At 41.1% G+C, this 18,890-nt stretch overlaps 1 protein-coding gene across 1 annotated transcript in view; it reads left to right on the top strand.

The window, feature by feature from the left end:
* CCDC170 (coiled-coil domain containing 170) overlaps positions 1-18,890 on the top strand; it is a 164,292-nt gene that overhangs the window by 114,738 nt on the left and 30,664 nt on the right. Inside the window, exon 9 of the mRNA XM_030198473.1 lies at positions 14,821-15,021. Coding sequence (XP_030054333.1) covers positions 14,821-15,021 — 201 coding nt within the window. The remainder of the gene's footprint in view (positions 1-14,820; positions 15,022-18,890) is intronic.

Here is an 18,890-nt window from a genome sequence, read left to right as displayed (position 1 = left end):
TCTAACTTAATGACATTCCTTTTTCTGTTTAAATGGTATACTGACATTTTCATTATCATCATCCAGTGCTATCTTTGATACGAGGGTTGACAACATTGCTGCATCACATCTCTCTCTGCTCAGCCTTCCTCTTCTTTGCCCATGTTTCCAGATCTCAAACAATTTTTTGTCATCGCTGCACGCTGCTTTGCTTTGCCTCTTTTGCCTTTTATAATGTCTTCCACTACTAGATTAGCTAATTTACCACCAGAAGCAGCAAGTACATAACCAGTAAATCTCTTTTTCCTTTAAGCCTTGTCTTCTAACAGATTTCTGTCAACTTCCAGCATCTTATGCATCCTCGCATTTGAAATCGTGGCCTTGCAGGTAATCTTAAAATTATTCTAGCGCACCACATTTCAAATGCATGTATTTTCTTCATGTTCTAGGCATTGTAAGTCCAGGGTTCACTCTGATTTGCTGCCACTGAGAGGATGTGTGCACTCAGGAGTTTTTTTTTCCTTTGGTTTTAAATCTGTTTCTCCAAAGAAGCTCTTTGCAGTCCCAAAAGATATTTTTTGCGTTCTTAATTCTTCTCTGATCTGATTACCAATTTAATTCTGCTCTTCTTGGGGGCCAATTTTCAAAGCCGTTTATGCTGGGAAAAAGCAATTTACATGTGCAAACTGTTACATGTGCAAACTATTTATGCTGGAAAATAGCATGTACATGTGCCTGAAAATTGCCCTCCCTCAACTTTCCTAAAAGGAGGTGCATTGCTCCATACTATGCATATATTTAGTGGGGGATCCCAGAGGTGTGTTTTGGAGGGGAACAGAAAATAACACAGGTACATTGTATATACAGGTCTATGCATGCTATGGTTTCAAATCAAATCTATTTGCACAAAAAGTGGGTGGAAATTTAGGGGTACTTGGTTTCAGTGTGAACAGTTCCAGTCTGTCTTTATATCAGCTAATAAGATCCTTTTCTACATATATACATAAATCATAAAGGAAAAAGGTAGCACAATTAAGAGAAGTCCAAAAGGATGTAATTCAGAAATTCAATCTATACCAAACTAAACCATATTTGCACTCAAAAATTAACATACAGTTAAATTCTTGTTAATTGCCCTGTCATCAAGGCAGCCCAAAATGATGTACAATAGAACAAAACACCAAATAAGAATAATACAGCAAAGATACCATAAATGGCAATAGAAATTCTTAATTAAGTTCAGAATAATACAATTAAAAATAATACATACAAAGCAACATCTAGAATAGCAGAAACAACAACAAAAAAAACCCCCCAAACAAACAGCCTATGGTTTAAAAAAGGCTTGCATTTGAAGAAGGATTATGCAACATTCTATAAGTTCTTAAGGACTTATGAAACATTACAAAATCATTTTTCAGAGACTTGGTAAATCATTCCATAAAACTGGGGCAACATTCACAAAGCATCATGCTGTCATTTTGGGTAATCTACAGAAAAAAACAGAGAGTAGGGCTAAATGATTGGTTCTCAATGGTGAAAAATGAATAGTGGAGTGAGCCCAGAGACCTATACTTGGATCAGGGCTTTCAAACATATTTATAAATGATCTGGAAATAGCAACAAGTGAAGTGATAAACTTTACAGATGACTCAGAATTATTCAAAGTTGTTAAATCACAAGCGTGTTGTGAGAAATTACAGAACAGACTTGGGAGACTGGGCATACAAATGACCCATGAAATATATTGTGGACAAGTGCAAAGTGATGCACATAGGGAAGAACAACCCACATTATAGCAGTATAATACTAGATTCCACCCAAGAAAAGGATCTAGACATCAATGTGTATATTGTATTGAAATGCTTTGCTCAGTCTGTTGCGAGAGCCAACAAAAGCAAATAGAATTTAGGAATTATTAGGAAAGCAATGGATAGTAAAGCAGAGAATATCACAATGCCTCTATATTGGTCCATGGTGCAAATGCATCTTGAGTATTATGTGCAATTCTAGTCACTGAAGCTCAGAAAAGATACAGAAAAGGGCGATGATAATGATAAAGGGAAAAGAACAACTCCCCTATGAGGCAAGGCTAAAGTGATTAGGGTTCTTCAGCTTGGAGAAGAGAAGGCTGAGAGGTCTATAAAATCTTGAGTGGAAGGGAGTAGGTAAATATAAATCGATGGTTCACTCTTTCAAAAAGTACAAAGACTAAGGGACAATGATGAAGTTATAAGTAGCTCATTTGAAACAATTGAAGAATATATTTTTTCACTCAACAAACAATTAAGCTCTGGAATTCATTGTTAGAGGATGTGCTAAAATCATTTAGTATAGCCTGGTTTATAAAAGGTTTGGAGAAGTTCCTGGTGTTGAGAAAAACCATTGCTAATCCTTGTGCATATCTGCTTGGAATCGTGTACCTTTTGGTATCCTATCTGTGACCTGGATTGGCCATTGGTGGAAACAGGATCACTGAGCTTGATGGGCCTTTGCTATGACCCAGTGTGGCAATTCTTATGTTGTTCCTCTGTCTCACAGATAGTACCCTTAAAAGATTCCACTATACAACCTCAGGAAACATCTGGGAGAATATCTAGTCAATCCTAAATGTGGTTCTAAATAGGAACGGTAAACCATGAACTTGATGTAGGACTGGGGAAATATGGGTTGTAAGGCTACTGCCTGAAATCAGCTGTGCCATGGCATTCTGCACCATCTGTAAAGCATGCAGACTTTTCCCAGGCAAACCAACATAATGAGAGGAATGGTAATGCATGCTCCCAGAAATCCTGTTAATAGAGCTGCAGATAAATGCCATCAGACCTTCCACCCCCCTCCCAATCCCCCTAAGGCACCCAAGATTCACCAGCAAAATTATGGTATCCCGGACCTCCATCAAAACCTTCCATCCCTCTGATGGCAACCCTACCCCGGACTTGTCAGCTAGATGAAGGCACACTTGGACCCCCATGAAAGCTCCCATTCTTCTGAAATCACCCCCCAGACACCCCAGCTAGATGAAAGCACCCCCAGACCACCATCAAAACCCCATTCCTCTGAAGTCACCTCCTGAACACCCCAGCAAGATGAAGGCATCCCCTGGAGTCTTCAGCAAGACCTCCCTACCCACAAAGACCCCCTCTGGGACATACTAGAGGTTTCCCTGCTTTCCAGTGGAAGAGTAAGGAATGATTTCCAGTTGCTCCTGGGCACTAGGTTCTAAATGGTGCTGGTTGTCTTACAGTACTACTGCTAGGGGTGAAGCTATCAAATAAGGGTGTGTATTAGGTCCCAATGCTACTGAGAAGTACAGCTTATGAAGTTTATTGCAAGCTGTGTTATTCATTTACTGAGGAAGTTACTAACCTGCAGTACTGAGTTACCATAGGTTAGCGACTTCCACAGTAAATTAAGCTGCAGTAAAATGCATATTTTTTCACATCTTAGTAACTTCCTCCTTAAATTGGAATCTAAGCTCTTCATTTCTTCAACAAGCTCAGCCTCCTGACAGTGGTCTCCTCTTGAGTCTTATGATTTTTCTCCACAAAAGATTCTGCAAATTCAGGGTAAGACAAAGAAGAGATCTGAATGCCGAATTCTGTGGTAGCTTGACCCCTAACAGTAGTGTGAGACTACCACTAGCAGTCACCAACACCTTTTGAACCTGGCACTGGCAGGGACAGGAACAAATGGGAATCACTCCTGCCCCATCTCCACTAGACCCTAGGGATTTGTAAACATAGAAAAATGAAGAAAGATAAAGACCATAGTCCATCCGGTCTGCCTATCCATACCTTTTACTATCCCTTCCTCTTCCTTAGAGATTCTATGTACTTGTCCCAAACTTTCTTGAATTTAGATACAGTTTCATCTCCACAACCTCCATTGGAAGGCTGTTCCACGAATTCACCACCTTTCTATGAAGAAATATTTCCTTTGGTTACTCCTGTCTGTCCCCTTTTACCTTCATCCTATGCCCCGCCATTCCAGAGCATCCTTTCAATGAAGAGAACTTGTCCCCGTGCATTATGCCCCAGAGGTATTTAAACATCTCTATCATATCTCCCTTCTTCCGCCTTTCTTCAAAAGTATACATATTGAGAGGTTACCCACTCGCCAGTCATCACACGCATGCGCATGTATATCAGGTGACCGAATGCTGCTGAATCTGACCCGTTCATGTGCGCTGATCATGGAGGAGGCGCCAGCGACCTTGGCACAAGGTATCTTGGAGTCAAGGTACTGTACACTGTGGGAACCCTGCAAGAGCTGCATCTATCCCTGTGGAATTCCTGCGGACCTGGTGGAGATTCCCGTGGGAGTCCCGTGAGCCTGAGGGGATTCCCATGGGGTTCCAACGGTAACCGCAGGATGAACCACGTTCCTGTGTGTCAGCAGTCGTTGTCAAGGGATGGCCCCGGGTCTAGTTCACAGAGGCAGTAGGTTCATAGAGGCAGTCAGGTCCAGTTCACAGAGGCAGTGGGTTCCCAAAGAATATACACGCCACATGGGTTTGGATATATATAGAAAGTATATTGTATGTACATATATAGGCTCACAACACTTAGTACAGGGAAATAGTGCAATGCTGTATCTGTGTGTGTTTAGATGGGAATCAATGAGAGAAAGGTAAGAATGGGGGGGGGTGCAGAGAAAGAGAGAGAAGTGCATAAGAAAGCAGAGCCATGTGCTCTGGGAGAGAAAGCTTTGGGGTAGAGCTGGGGAAGAAAGGGGGGCCAGAGCCGGGGCTCTGGTAGCTGGAAATGGGTGTGTGCAGAGAGAAAGACAGAGAGAGAAGTGACCTGAGCAGAGCCGCGTGCTTTTGCTTTATACCTCAGGAACAGAAAGAGATCAAAAAACGTATTTTCTTCCCAGCCTTTGATTTCAGCTCTTTCCTTTACCAACTCCAGTTTGCTTTCTGAAGTCAGGAAGGTGACCATTTTCACAGGTTCTCCTCTTTGAAGTCCCTAGTTTTGGAGCCTATCTGTCTGGCTTTCTTTTGTTCTCACTGAGAGCACTGCTTCCAGATGCGCAGAGAGGACATAGGTATGCTAATCAGGAGTAATTGAGAAACATCAGGGCTATCAGCCAGCTGGGCAACATTTGGTCCATTTGCTATCCTTAGTGATTCCTTGGGGGGGAGGGGGGGGGGGGAGTTCTCAGAAGTCAGAAGCTGGTTTCATTAATCCTGACATGCAGCCATCCTGATACTGTGCAGCTCTCTAGTTGACACCAAGGACCATAAGACTAAGAAGAGATTTCTTTAAACTTTGGGACCCCTTTTTCAGCACCTTGACCATTTGAGTACGTTCGTCCTTGCTTAATGACCTGGAAGTCTAACTACTAGTCCACTTGATTGTTAATCTGCACGACCATCCCTTGAGTTTTTCAGGAGTGCAGATGGGTTGTCTCTGATCAGTCGAGTAGGATGGAGTCTGGATCTTGATGGCTGGGACATATACAGAAAAGGGGGAAGTGGGAGAGACTCTGGGAGGGATATTATAATTGAGGATTGTGGTTTCTACTTAGTTTAGATTCATTTATTGTTGATAATCTGTTTGATATGTCATTGTAGCACAATATACAATGATGTATATTGCAATTATTTTAAATCTACTTAATAAAAGTACATCAACATAAAAATATGTAATAGAACACATACTTCAGCTTTGAAAATTGCCCCATCCACAGGGTGGCCAATTTTCATAAAGTCATTTTATTGATGTACCAGTAAATAGTCATTTACACAAGTGAATGGCTTTTGAAAATAACCCTCAAAATGGAAGAAGTTTTAGCTACAACATATCTTCATAAACTATCAATGACTTGAGAAGAGAAAAGGAGGTACAATGTGGGTCTGGTATGCTGCTTGGCTGCTCAACATAGCTTCTTTGCCATGTGATTGCATGTAAAGATAATTTTTCTTTTCATGTTCAGAACTTGAAAGGAAGTTGTATTGAGTTGCTGCCTCTTTTACGAGTGCAATAACGTGAAGCTGGCAATCGAAGAACAATTGTAGAAGAAGCCTGTTCTGTATGCTTGTGAACATCTGGTATCTGGGTATAATAATGTCATTAGATCTAGTTGTACACATCGCACACAAGTCACTACATGAGGCAGCACACTTCCTGTTTTCTTTAGACTTATGAGCTGCTGTAAATGGTGCTTTTTAGATGAATACCAGCAGGTGGACACTTGTTCAGGAAAGTAACTGATAATCCTGGCATATATAAGAAGCAGCAAATGCAATGAACTTATCCTGGCTGCTTATACTGTCCAAACAAAAAATTAGTACTTCAGAAAGGCAGAGAACCATACTGGTGTTTCTAGCAGTTTGTTAAATCAAAATATCTTAAAAGCAGCCAGTAAAACTCTAGGGTTTTATGCCTTGAAAACCAGAAGTGTTTGTTACACATTTGTTTGGGGGGGGGGGGGGGGTCACCCACATAGTTCACAATGGAGCTAACTGCCCTATCTTTATCTGGTTTGTATCTGGATAGTGGGCTGAATATCCCTGATATCCACATAGGGCTAAATTCATAATGAGCACTCAAAGATGAGCACCCATTATAGAATACCATTAATTGCTGATTTCAGCGCCCAAATTTGGCACATATCCCTAGTATTCTGAAATCAGGTGTAATTCTCGGTGCCCAATTTGGGCACATATCCCCGGAATTCTATAACACTGCGTACAAATTTTAGGAAAGCTCCAGACCTGCCCATGCACCTCTCATGGCCATGCCCCCTTTCGGGTTGCATGCTATGGGATTTGAATTCACATTAATATAGAATAGCATGTAGCAAGATGTGTGCACAAATCCAAATTGGTGCCCAATTATTGGCTTGGCCAATTTAGATGCACATCTTGGATTGGTGCCCAATTTTGGGTGCCATATAAAGAATCTGGAGGAAAGTACTGGAACTGAGCACCATATAGACATTCAACAATGGTCACTATCTTGATACCAGCACTGAAAAATCTGGATTTAATTGAGCGATTGTGCTACACCCCAGCTGAATATTGACTTGATTGTTTTCAGAGGACAAGCAGACCGTCGGTATCTCAATCTGGTTGATGTTATCTGCTGGGAGTCCAGTGCGGACCCTGCTAGCATATTTAACTACTAGAAATTTCTAGTAGTGTCTCACCGTGCATGTGTGGGTTCCTTCCCACCCAATACATGAGCGTAGGTTCCTCAGTCTGTTTTTATCCACGGAGCTAAGAGGTTGCATCTTCACGGTCTCTCTCAACACGTATTATCAGTTTGCTTTTCCAGTGCCTTCCGTGCAGGCTTTTTCTAATTTTTTCTCATTTTCTTCGTCTTTTTTAGTTTCAGTACCTTTCTCCTTTATTTTATTAGGTTTTTTTTTGGCTTTTCAAGTTTTCTTTTTTTGCACAGCTCTTTAGGCCACGTTTAGGCCTGAGCACCAACTTCAATTTGAACCTTGCCCCTTTTGACACTCAATATTGAGGAATTTAATTTGGCTGCGATTCTTTTCTTGATGTCTAGGAAGACCTCAGTGGCTTCAAAAGGTGCATCCAGTGTAATCAGGTGATTTCAACCATGGACCTGCATAATTAGTGCATCGGGCACCTTGGGCCTGACCATCTTGATTCTTCTTTTCTGTATTTGCAAGTGCAGCTGAGGACACAGAGGGCCCATCAAGTCCAGCAGGATAAGCTTTTTGGCTTCTCAAAGGCTGGTCCATCGATATTGGCACCAGAAGCATTGACCTCAGTGGCCTGCCCAGACTTCATTCTACCACTGGGAGTGCACTGGCATCGAGGAGGTCTCCAACTCCCTCAACATCAGGGCTGATAGTAGACCCTGGGACCAGTCAGCATCAGACCCCTCATTGACACCAAAGGATCACAATGCTCACCTTCAAGGGAAGCCAAAGAAGCACAAGCATCGGTCTCCTTCAAAGCACAGTGCCAGGAGCACCAGGATTTTGGCATTGTTGATAACACAAAAAGTGTTGGCACTGAGAGAGTAGCTCCCCCTCTTTGGTGGAAGTGCTGGTGCACCAAGTTCCCGCTTCTGGTTCGACACTGGCTCTTTCTCAGGCTGTCTTCAAACCAGTTTCCCAGCCTTGCCGATGCCTGCCCTCGATGAGTGGTTCTGGGCCATTCTCAGGGAGGAGCTGGCACAGATATTTCAGCTTCTTGAGGCCACTAGTCTGACTGTGGAGTGGTCTTTGACACTGATGCCTCAACGGTTGTCGACATCGACATCAACCCATGCGGTACCACTCTACACTGGGAGAGGAAGTTTCCCCGGAGTCTTAGAGTAGGGCTGTACCTCTGTGACCTTTGGGGCACAGGCATGATTCCACTGAGCCGGGGCAGGCACAGACTCACTCTACCCATCAGGAGTATTGTGAGGAATCAGACTTGGACCGCTCATGGGAGTCAGATGAAGATCCACATTACTTCTCTGAGGAGTCGCATGGAGTTCCTTCTGAACCCTTCCCACTTCAAGAGAGGCGTAAATGTCCATTTGAGTCTCTCTTTCACAGGTTTTGCAAGGCTGTGATGTGGTCTTCAGTCCACACAGTCACATCTCACTACTGCCTTGACAAAGTATATGAAGCAGAATACATCTTTACTGGATACATACAATGATGTTAAAACACTGGAAAGATTAATGAAAGAATGAAAAAATAAACAAATAATGAAATAAGATAATAAAAAGCAAAACAAAATAATAATAATACTAAAAATATTAAAAAATATATGAATATGTAAATACTGACCTGACAATGAATAAATGGAGTCAAAATGTACTGCTAGGTGAAAAAAGCAAGGAGGTCTATAAACAGGAAAAAAAAGGGGAGAAAGAAAATGGATACTTAATGATTAAATCACTATGGGATAGTGAGACGTAAATAAACTGAAAATGGAGAAAAGGGAAAGGTGACATACCTTTAAAAAGACTGTGCATGCATAAACTGATGCACAGTGTAAACACCGAAGGTTTCAAAAAGCAAAAGACAAGTACTCCTAGAAATAAGAAAGAAAAAAAAGGTAAAACTAAAAAAAAAAAGAGGGAATTAAATGCAACTCTAAGGCCATGTTTACTAAGCTGCGTTATAGGTGCATTAACGTCTTTAACGCGCATTAACCATGTACGTGCATTAACCATATATGTGCCTACAATACCCTATACTACTACGGGTACACAATCTTCAATAATTAGTTGTATTTGATGTATTATATACTTTTTTCAAACAACTATTGATTTATTTTTATTTATTTATTTATTTATTGCATTTGTATCCCACATTTTCCCACCTATTTGCGGGTTCAGTGTGGCTTACAATACATTATGAATGGTGGAAATACAGGTTGTTACAACTCGGTTATGGATTACATTGTGAGGGGTTATGCGAAAACAAAGTTAAAGTGTCGTTAAGGGAATAGAACAATGGAGAAGAACAATGGAACAATGGAAAGAAACAACGGGAACTAATAGGGCAACTGAACATTTACCATCAATCTTTTATTCTTTTTTAAAATCATTATGCCTATAACCATTTTTCCATTTAAAGCTGTTTCATCATCTATTAAAACCATTTACACATATCAACATTCATATCACATTCATTCCATCCCATTTATCCACTTTTATAAAAAACCTTTTTTACATATCTTCAATGAAAGCAACAGTTCACATTCCTAATACTGTCTTACAATAAAGCTACACTATCATTATTATCTTGCTTCACAGTAATATCTATAGAGGTTAACTGCATGCGTTGTAAGTTTAGTCCACAATATTTTCTAATTCAACTGCTACATTCTTTCCATGCACTATAATATCTTTTAAACAAACTCATAATGCTTACCGACTGTCAAAAAGCCGCTGGGAACTCATACCACACCATACCCTCGTGGAACGTCTGAATGACACCCACGCATGTGCTTGGTGTGGTTCAGGGAGTCGGTGCTTTAAATACCATCCCTCATAGGTTCAACCAATTAATTTCTTTATTAAGACCATTAGTAGAAAATACTAATCTGGAGATAGGAAGAACTGATTCAAGTGGTATTTTTTAAATTCAGATTCTCATTTATTCACATTCTCATTAGTGCTGGAACCTGACTGGGATTGGATACTGAAATTGTTAAAAAGTTTGGGTATTTCTGGATGTTTGTAAGGTAACTCACAAGAGAAATATATTGCTTTTAGTACTTGTTTAATATAGCTTGAAATTATAAGATATATATATATATACATATTCTTTGACCCAAAACAGCTTTGAAATGTTTGTTGCTGTGGAAAACTCAAAAACTTGATCTTAAACCACCACTTCTGTTTTCTTAAATCCTCGAGTCCCTTACAGTAGTTGAAGATACCCCTGCAGGGAACTAATTTGTTTCTTGATAGTTTCCTATTTCTCAAAGTGTCCCTGAATTGTCACTTGCTAGTCATCACCTCTCTTATATATATAACTCTTTTTTTTATTATTATAAACTTTTATGTACAATTCCACATAGTACAAGAAAATAGAATCTTCATACAAATATTCACATTTTAAAGTAGAGAGGTGTGGTAGCCGTGTTAGTCCACTCTTAAAGGTTATCAACAGAAATCAAACAAAATAAAACATGGAAAAGAAAATAAGATGATACCTTTTTTATTGGACATAACTTAATACATTTCTTGATTAGCTTTCGAAGGTTGCCCTTCTTCGTCAGATCGGAAATAAGCAAATGTGGTAGCAGATAGTATATATAAGAGAAACATCAAAGCATTACTTTGACAGTCTGACAGAGTGGGAGGGTGGGGGTATGCATGGGGACATCAAAGCATTTCATTGATATTCTAACAGGATGGGTGTTGGTAGGTGAGAGGAGGGTAATAAACAGCGAAATACAGCTTTATGGTTTATAATGGGTTAGAAAACCCAGGTCCTTATTAAGTCCTGTTTGTTGGGTGTCAAAATATTCAATCATTCTTATTTCAAAGGTCTTACGTTCCTGTATTGTTTTAAAATTACCTTTCAGTATTCTTACTGTGAAATCATTGGTGCAGTGTTCTGGTCTTGTAAAGTGTTGCCCCACAGGGGTGGGGGCTTGACTGGCACCGGCTATTTTCATGTGATGTCTGTGCAGATTGAATCTTGTCTTAAGCATCTGGCCTGTTTCTCCAATATAGCATCCTTCGTTACATTTTTTACACTGAAGGATATATACCACATTGGAAGATGAGCATGTAAAATAGTCCTTTATGTTGAATATTTTTCCTTTGTGAATGACTGTGGGGTCTTGTGAAATGTTTTGGCATAGTTTGCAGCTGGATGTGTTACAGGGAAACGTGCCCTTTTCGTGCCCTCTCACCTACCAACACCCATCCTGTTAGAATATCAATGAAATGCTTTGATGTCCCCATGCATACCCCCACCCTCCCACTCTGTCAGACTGTCAAAGTAATGCTTTGATGTTTCTCTTATATATATACTATCTGCTACCACATTTGCTTATTTCCGATCTGACGAAGAAGGGCAACCTTCGAAAGCTAATCAAGAAATGTATTAAGTTATGTCCAATAAAAAAGGTATCATTTTATTTTCTTTTCCACATTTTAAAGAAAACCAACAAGCCCACATCAAGGGAGATGGCCAAACCCTCAAAAAAAATAATAAAGGAAATCAAATTAGGATAAAACCTTAAGATTAATATGCATCCTATTTATTAAAGTACTTCTATATTCTCAAAAGACAATAGATATTTCTCATGACTATTTAAATATTGTTCCAGTTGTAGTGAATCCCAAAAAACATACTGTTTGCCTTGTAAAGATAACATACAATTACGTGGAAATTTTAAGAAAGAAAGTAGCTCCCAGAACAATAACCCTATGTTTCAGTGCTAAAAAAAAGTCTTATGCTTAAGTTGAGTTGCACGGTATGCATCAGGGAAAAGATTGCTAACTCTTTAATACTATGGATTAACTGACTTCTTCGTGAAATAGTATTTTCAAGGGTTTTGGCCCTGTATCTTGCCGGTGGAGATCTTATCTTCTGCAAAATCTTAACTACTAACACATTAGTAGTCAACCTGGAAGGTGGGGAGCTGAGGCATACCTGGAAGGTGGGGAGCTGAGACATATCCAACCCCACGAGCCTCCTCCTCCCTTGTCGCATCATACATACAGAACTACACGTAACCCACTTTAAAAACTCCCCCAGCAGAGGCTGGAAGGAATCATCCATCTGGAAACAACTGGGCATTATGAAGCTGTAAGCCAGTCAATGGGGACATGATAAAATGAAAGTGCACCAAGATGTACTCTAATGGAGGACATTAGCAGCCCTGGGTAATAGAGATGGTATAGACAGTTAAGTATAGTATTTGACACACACTGATTGTGTGAAACATGAGGTGGAGAATCTCTGGGAGGCCGAAGAGAGCAGAGCTATTGATCAGACTGAACCAAAATCTCTTTGAGGACTGCCAATTTGCAGAGCAGGGACAACATCACAGTCCGACAGTGGGATACAGCCATCCTCAACTCCTGCTCAGTCCAGCTTGCATTTTAAATTACCTTGCTTTGTCTTCCTGCTGACTTGTTTTCCTGCATACCTTCACTGCAAGAGAGCTGCTCAGACCATCAGGTCCTTCAGAGCTTTCCATCTCAGATCCCTGACTTGGACCAAGGCTAGCTTTGCCTCCAGTGTCCTCATCAATTACGTCAAAAATTGAGGCATTTGAATTTAATCAGCATCATTCGCAAGTATAGTTTTGCAAAATTGCTGACATACACATGTAAGTGCTGACAGATAAATAAGTTGCCGAGTTTCCGCTGTTGATTTTTTCCATGCGTATAACTGTAAAATGGCACATGCATTCCTGCATCAGCAGATCCTTTTCCAAAATACCACCAGAACTGAGCACGTCCCAGCGTGGATGTCTCAATTCTGATCTCTTCTTTCTATGTAAACTAGGACTCAAACTTTAATAGGATAACTTTGTGAGTACCTAAGATTGATAATTTTACTCAGTGATGGATCACAATACACAAATATTCATTTTTTAAAAATAATGCTGGTTGATCTGCCTTTGTGCTCTGTTTTACTTGTTTGTTGTCTTTTGAGGCCTATAAATATGTGCGTAAAATAAATACAGATATACCTTTAGAATCATAAATACCAGATTCAACAACCATTTATACTGAAAAAGTTTCAACCAACAAAGAAAAATGATTTAATTTCTTTTATTTCTTCTATATACTGTACAACCAGTAAACAAGATTATTTGGTACATTGTACAAAATTCACTTACAAATACAGTTAAAACAAAGCCCAATTCCTCCATAAAACCCATTAAAAGCTCTTTTAAAAAAAAACAATTAAAACTGTACCATCTGTAAATACAAGATTTTAAACTTCACCTTCAGCACCCGCACCTTCTTCATATACTCTTTTTTTTTTCTCACCATGCCCCAGTCTTCTCCATAGCTTCTCTGCCCACCTCAAGTTTGCTTGTGCTTCGCTTTGTTCTTCCTTTATGCCAAGTTTCATTTTTTTCTTCTCTACAGTCACTCCAGTTTCCTCTGTCTTTCATCCCTTTGCTGAATGGATCTCCTTTCCCAAATTTCTGCCCCCCCCCCCTACTGTTTGTCACAGGCCTCAATTATGCTTAGTCTTGCTTTCTCCCTTCTCCCCTCTCCCCTCTTTGCGTTCTTTAATTAGTCTTATCGCCTTTTATCTCCATATCTCCTTTGTTCTCTCTATTGCTCTTTCTAGCTCCTTGCCTCTTCCCTTTGCTGTCTCTTTCCACCCCTTCTGAAAATCTAGCACAAGTAGACAGAAATAAGGCAGGTATGCATTCTGATAGTTTTTATCTTTAAGTGTATGCTGATGTGTTTTGTTTTATGTTTTTGCATATGATTCTATGATTGTTTTGATGAACTCCGCTTTGAGTTGGGTATTAACTGTATTGGTGGATAATAAATGAAGTGTATCACAAGGGTGATACACTTAGCAGAGATTGGGTGGCAATGCCAGTAATTGGGAAGCAAAACCAGTGCTGGGCAGGCTTCTACGGTCTACGCCCTGATCGTAACTGAATAGATAGGGATGGGCTGGAGTGTACATTTTAAGGGACTTCTACATTAGCTTCAAAATGTAGTACAAGAACAGTGCTGGGCAGACTTCTATGGTCTGTGCCCTGAGAATGGCAAGGACAAATCAAACTCGGGTATACATATAAAGTATCACATACCATGTAAAATGAGTTTATCTTGTTGGGCAGACTGGATGGGCCATTCAGGTCTTTATCTGCCATCATTTACTATGTTACTATGTAAGGGTCCAGTTGTAGAAAGTACTTTTCGTAAGCACTGTTGCTCTCACCTCCTTTTGTGTCCTCCTGATGATAACCAATAGGCTGTGAGAGAAGGAAGGAGCATCATTAGCAACAGGACACATTTCCTGCCTGCTTCTGTTGCCTACAGCACTGATGCCCCCTGTGATGCACCACTTGGGCAGCTCAGAATTTCTAGACACCATTGGCAGGCTGGAGCCTGGACATTCTGTGACATTCCTCTGTTACTATGACATGTATCTTCAAGGAGAATGAGAGACTGCTCACAGCATTCTTCCCAATTCATCCTGTAGTGACACTGGGGATAAACCAACACCCTAAAGATTCAGAGAAAATTCTGATGATGGATTTATTGTTGCTTTCTCTGTAATCAGTCCGAATATCAATGCAAGAAAATTTTTTTTCGTCCTGAATACTTTTCTTAGGATATTGAGGGGTAAAAGTCACTGTGGCCTTCTGCTTATTGAACACATGGAACATCACCCTATCTCTTTGTTTCCCAGTTGGTATCTCAGCTGGAGTCCAGGATTTCCAAAGTGACAGAACAGCTGCAGATTCAGACACAGCTGCATCAGGAGGCTCTGCAGAGGGCCGAGAAAGCAGAGCAGCAACTGGAGGATGTCCGAGCTCGTCTGGCACGTCTGGAGGGAGAGCTGGCATCTGGAGAGGTGCTGCAAGAAGGATTAAGCATAGACAAGCAAAAGGTAAGGCTGAAGAGGTGCTGTCTGCCATCACTGTCAGTACAGCAGAGAACTTCCTCAACAGTAATGTGATGCTACAGTGACAGAGGGTTACACTGATAGAGGATAAGTTCAACATTCCAGACACCCAAGCAACAATGTGACAGAGAGCACAGAGAAGGGGGAGGGAGTATCGTCCTCCGAGCAAGGTGCAGATACAGGAGTGGGGGAGGGGTATAGGAGGTCTCCTTTTATCCTTCCGTTTTGTTTATTAAAATTTGATATAGCACCAATTTTAACCAAAATTATGGGGGTTTATATATAAAATTCTCTCTCAATGAAAAGAACTCCAATAAAAGATAGGAAAGATCTAAGAACATAAGAGTAGCCATACTGGGTCAGACCAATGGTCCATCTAGCCCAGTATCCTGCTTCCAACAGTGGTCAATCCAGGTCACAAGTATCTAGCAGAAACCCAATTAGTAGCAACATTCCATGCTAACTCATTTGGATTATACAGAAAAATAAATTTTTATAAATAAACACAAATATTAAAAAACCTCCCGCTACACAGCACTCATTAATCTGTGTCCTCCCACGCTGTCATTAATGGCTGGAGTTCTCTTGCTCGGTAGTTTCCCATTCCATAACTGCAGGCTCTGCTGAGGGTTCCAGAGGCACCTCCTTCCCCTCCTCCGTACACTCCATGGTTTCTTCCCCCTCAGAGCTGCTTCTCTGGGCCTCTTGTTCTCGGAGAGTCCTCAGAAATTCCTCCCTTTGCTCACCACACCCAGGAGGAATCACATACTGCTTTCTCAGCCACAGATATTGAGCTTCGTCCCGGCCATTCCCTCTAGTGGGGGCTTGGCAAAATGGTAAGCCCTTTCCCTGAGCTACTCCTCCCCCCCCCCCCCCCCCATCTCTGCTAGGACTCCACTCCTGCTTTTTGGTCCTGCCCTTCCCATCCTGTCCCGAAAGGGGTTCTGGGTACTGTAGTCTGAGGGGATTTTGCCTCCTAATGGGGACTTGTGCACTAACCTCATCACAGCTGTCATGAACTGCCTGTGTTTCATAGATATTTCTACCTTGCTGCATTTATGTTTGTTAGTTGCTGACTTTTATTATGCATGTTATTTTGTTACCCGCCTTGGATAAAGGTGTGCTATAAATAATAAAACATAAATATAAACATGTTTAATATTATTGGCAGATGTTCTTGCACATTTCCATAGCCTAAATGAGAAATCAATAGCACATGAATCAACAAATGCAACGGTGCTTGATCAAATAAATTACACAAGGAACATAGTTAGCGGAGAACACCAAAACCCTTTTGTGTAATACCAGAGACTTGTTCACAAAAACTAAGCCTATAGTTAATTATGATGCCCAAACTGTCTACCGCTTTAATTGGATTAGCAAAGAAAATAGGATTTTGTAAAGGGCAATCTAAATGTCCAGTATTGGAAACATTTAATAACAAAAGATGGTCCTTAAGTCCAAATTAAATCAGAAAATATTCCACTAAACTTTGGAGAAGGTACACAGAATGATAGGCTTTACCATTGGCAGTTGTGAGTGGGATTAACCTGATTAAAAATGTGGCATTACCTTAAAATATGAACACTCTTTAAAACATGACATGCACTTCTTGGATCTTAAAAACGTTTGGGTCAATATTCAGTCACCGTGGTCAATATGTTTCTTTGGACTATAAACTAGGTGTCACGCATCTAGAGATAATTTCAAGTGTGTTTGTTTGGGCGTGCTGCTCTATTTGCAGTGCTTCCCGCCTTTTTTGTGTACTACTATAGCAAATAAGACTAGAAATACTTACAGGAAGTGACACCGATAGACTCAGCCATATAATACAGGAAGACTCCTGAGGCCGGCCATTGGGCCGAAACACAGCTGTGTCAAGTCGTTATTACTGATTAATAAACTTTCAAGATCATACAGCATCATCGTATTATTGAGTAACCTTCGCTGTCTCCTGAGTGTCATTATCTCTGCGAGGTTTTTTGTTCTTCTGTACTTTTTGTCAATATTTTTTATCGCCAACTGCAGTGGTCAAAAATATCTGGATATGCAGAACCAATATCCAGAGAGTGGCCAGTGCTAAATATCCAGACAAGGCAGTCAATGTCGGGACTTATCCAGATAGAGGCACTATTCAGTCTGCTATGCAGAAAACTTATCTGGACAACTTTCTATTTGGATAGCAGGCTGTATAGTGCCACTAGCTGGATAAGTTCCAGGACTGCCCTGGCTCCGCCTTCGCTCTGCCCCAGCACTATCCACATGGGGAAAAATTATATAAAAGGCACTAAATGTTAGACAACAAAAATCTGTGCGCTGAGATAGTATTCTATAATGGAATCTGGGCACTCAAATTTGGTTATAGAATAGAGCATAAGCCAGCATTTGCACACCAACATTTAGACCATTATTGTGTAATGCAAAAGGCAGGTGTAGATGCTAGCGCCTAAATGTTGGCACTTACATTTGCAACATAGTATTCCATAAGTTTCATGTGTAAGTGTGCGACTCGCCCATGGCCTGTGCATGTCTCCCTATGTGCATGCCCCTCTTGCAGTTACCTATTAAAGTTACCTTATAAAATACCACCTAAGTGCAGTTATGTGTATAACTGCTATTTATCCCCATTTCTGTTTTAGCACCTAAAGTTACATGCTGAATTGGTACTAGTGGCATAACTAGTGGCATACTGTATAGAATTAGGGAGATTGTGCAGAGGCGATTTGTAAGAATATGCAGAAGCACTACCCGCATGCCCCCGATTCTATACAGCATGCCTAGAGATCGGTGCCAAAATCAGCTCGGATTCTATAACAATGCATGCAATTTAACAAGCATAACTAGCTAATGAGCACTGATAGCACTTAACAAGCACTAATTGGCACTGATTAGAATTTAGGCGCAGAAAGTCGCTAATTGTATTCTGTAATGAACTGTGCCGAACTTCTAATGCTTGCAGGCAAAAATGTTGTGGTTATGGGCAGAGAAATGGGCGTTTTGTGGACATTCCAAAATTTAGGCACCTAGTTATAAAAAATGGCCTAGAGGGGCATAATCGAATGGCACCGGCCATCTCCGGGGCCGGCTCTGTAAATGGGTGGAGCCAACCGTATTTCCGAAAAAGATGGCTGGCCATCTTTTCCTTCGATAATACAGTTGGCGCCGGCTAAATCTCAACATTTAGGTCGAATGTTGAGATCGCCGGGTTTACAATGGCCGGGTTCAGTTTTTGGCCATAATGGAAACCGGGCCCGGCCATCTCAAACCCGGTGAAATGCAAGCCTTTTGGTCGTGGGAGGAGCCAGCATTTGTAGTGCACTGGCCCCCCTGACATGCCAGGACACCAACCGAGCACCCTAGGGGGCACTGCTGTGGACTTCAAAAATTGCTCCCAGGTGCATACCTCCCTTTCCTTGTGTGCTGAGCCCCCCAAATACCCCTCCCCACAATTCTACACAACTACCATAGCCCTAAGGGGTGAAGGGGGGCACCTACATGTGGGTTTTGGGGGTTTTTTGGAGGGCTCAACATATACCATCACAAGTGTAACAGGTAGGGGGGATGGGCCTGGGTCCACCCGCCTGAAGTGCACTGCACCCACTAAAAGTGCTCCAGGGAGGTCCAGGAGCTGGGTATGACATTTCAGGCTGGTGTGAGAGGTTGGCAACAATTTTTTTTAATTTGTTTTGGGTGGGAGGGGGTTGTTGACCACTTGGAGAGTTGGGGAGGTCATCCCCGATTCCCTCTGGTGGTCATCTGGTCAATTGGAGTATTTTTTGCCACTTGGTCCTAAAAATAAATGGACCAAGTGCAGCTGGCGAACTGCTCGTTCGAGCCGGCCATCTTTTTTCCAT

This window comes from Microcaecilia unicolor, chromosome 3 (genome assembly GCF_901765095.1).
Source record: "Microcaecilia unicolor chromosome 3, aMicUni1.1, whole genome shotgun sequence".
Classification (NCBI taxonomy): Eukaryota; Metazoa; Chordata; class Amphibia; order Gymnophiona; family Siphonopidae; genus Microcaecilia; species Microcaecilia unicolor.
The sequence above is the reverse complement of the archived record's forward strand: the minus strand, read 5'-3'. Positions and strand labels throughout refer to the sequence as shown.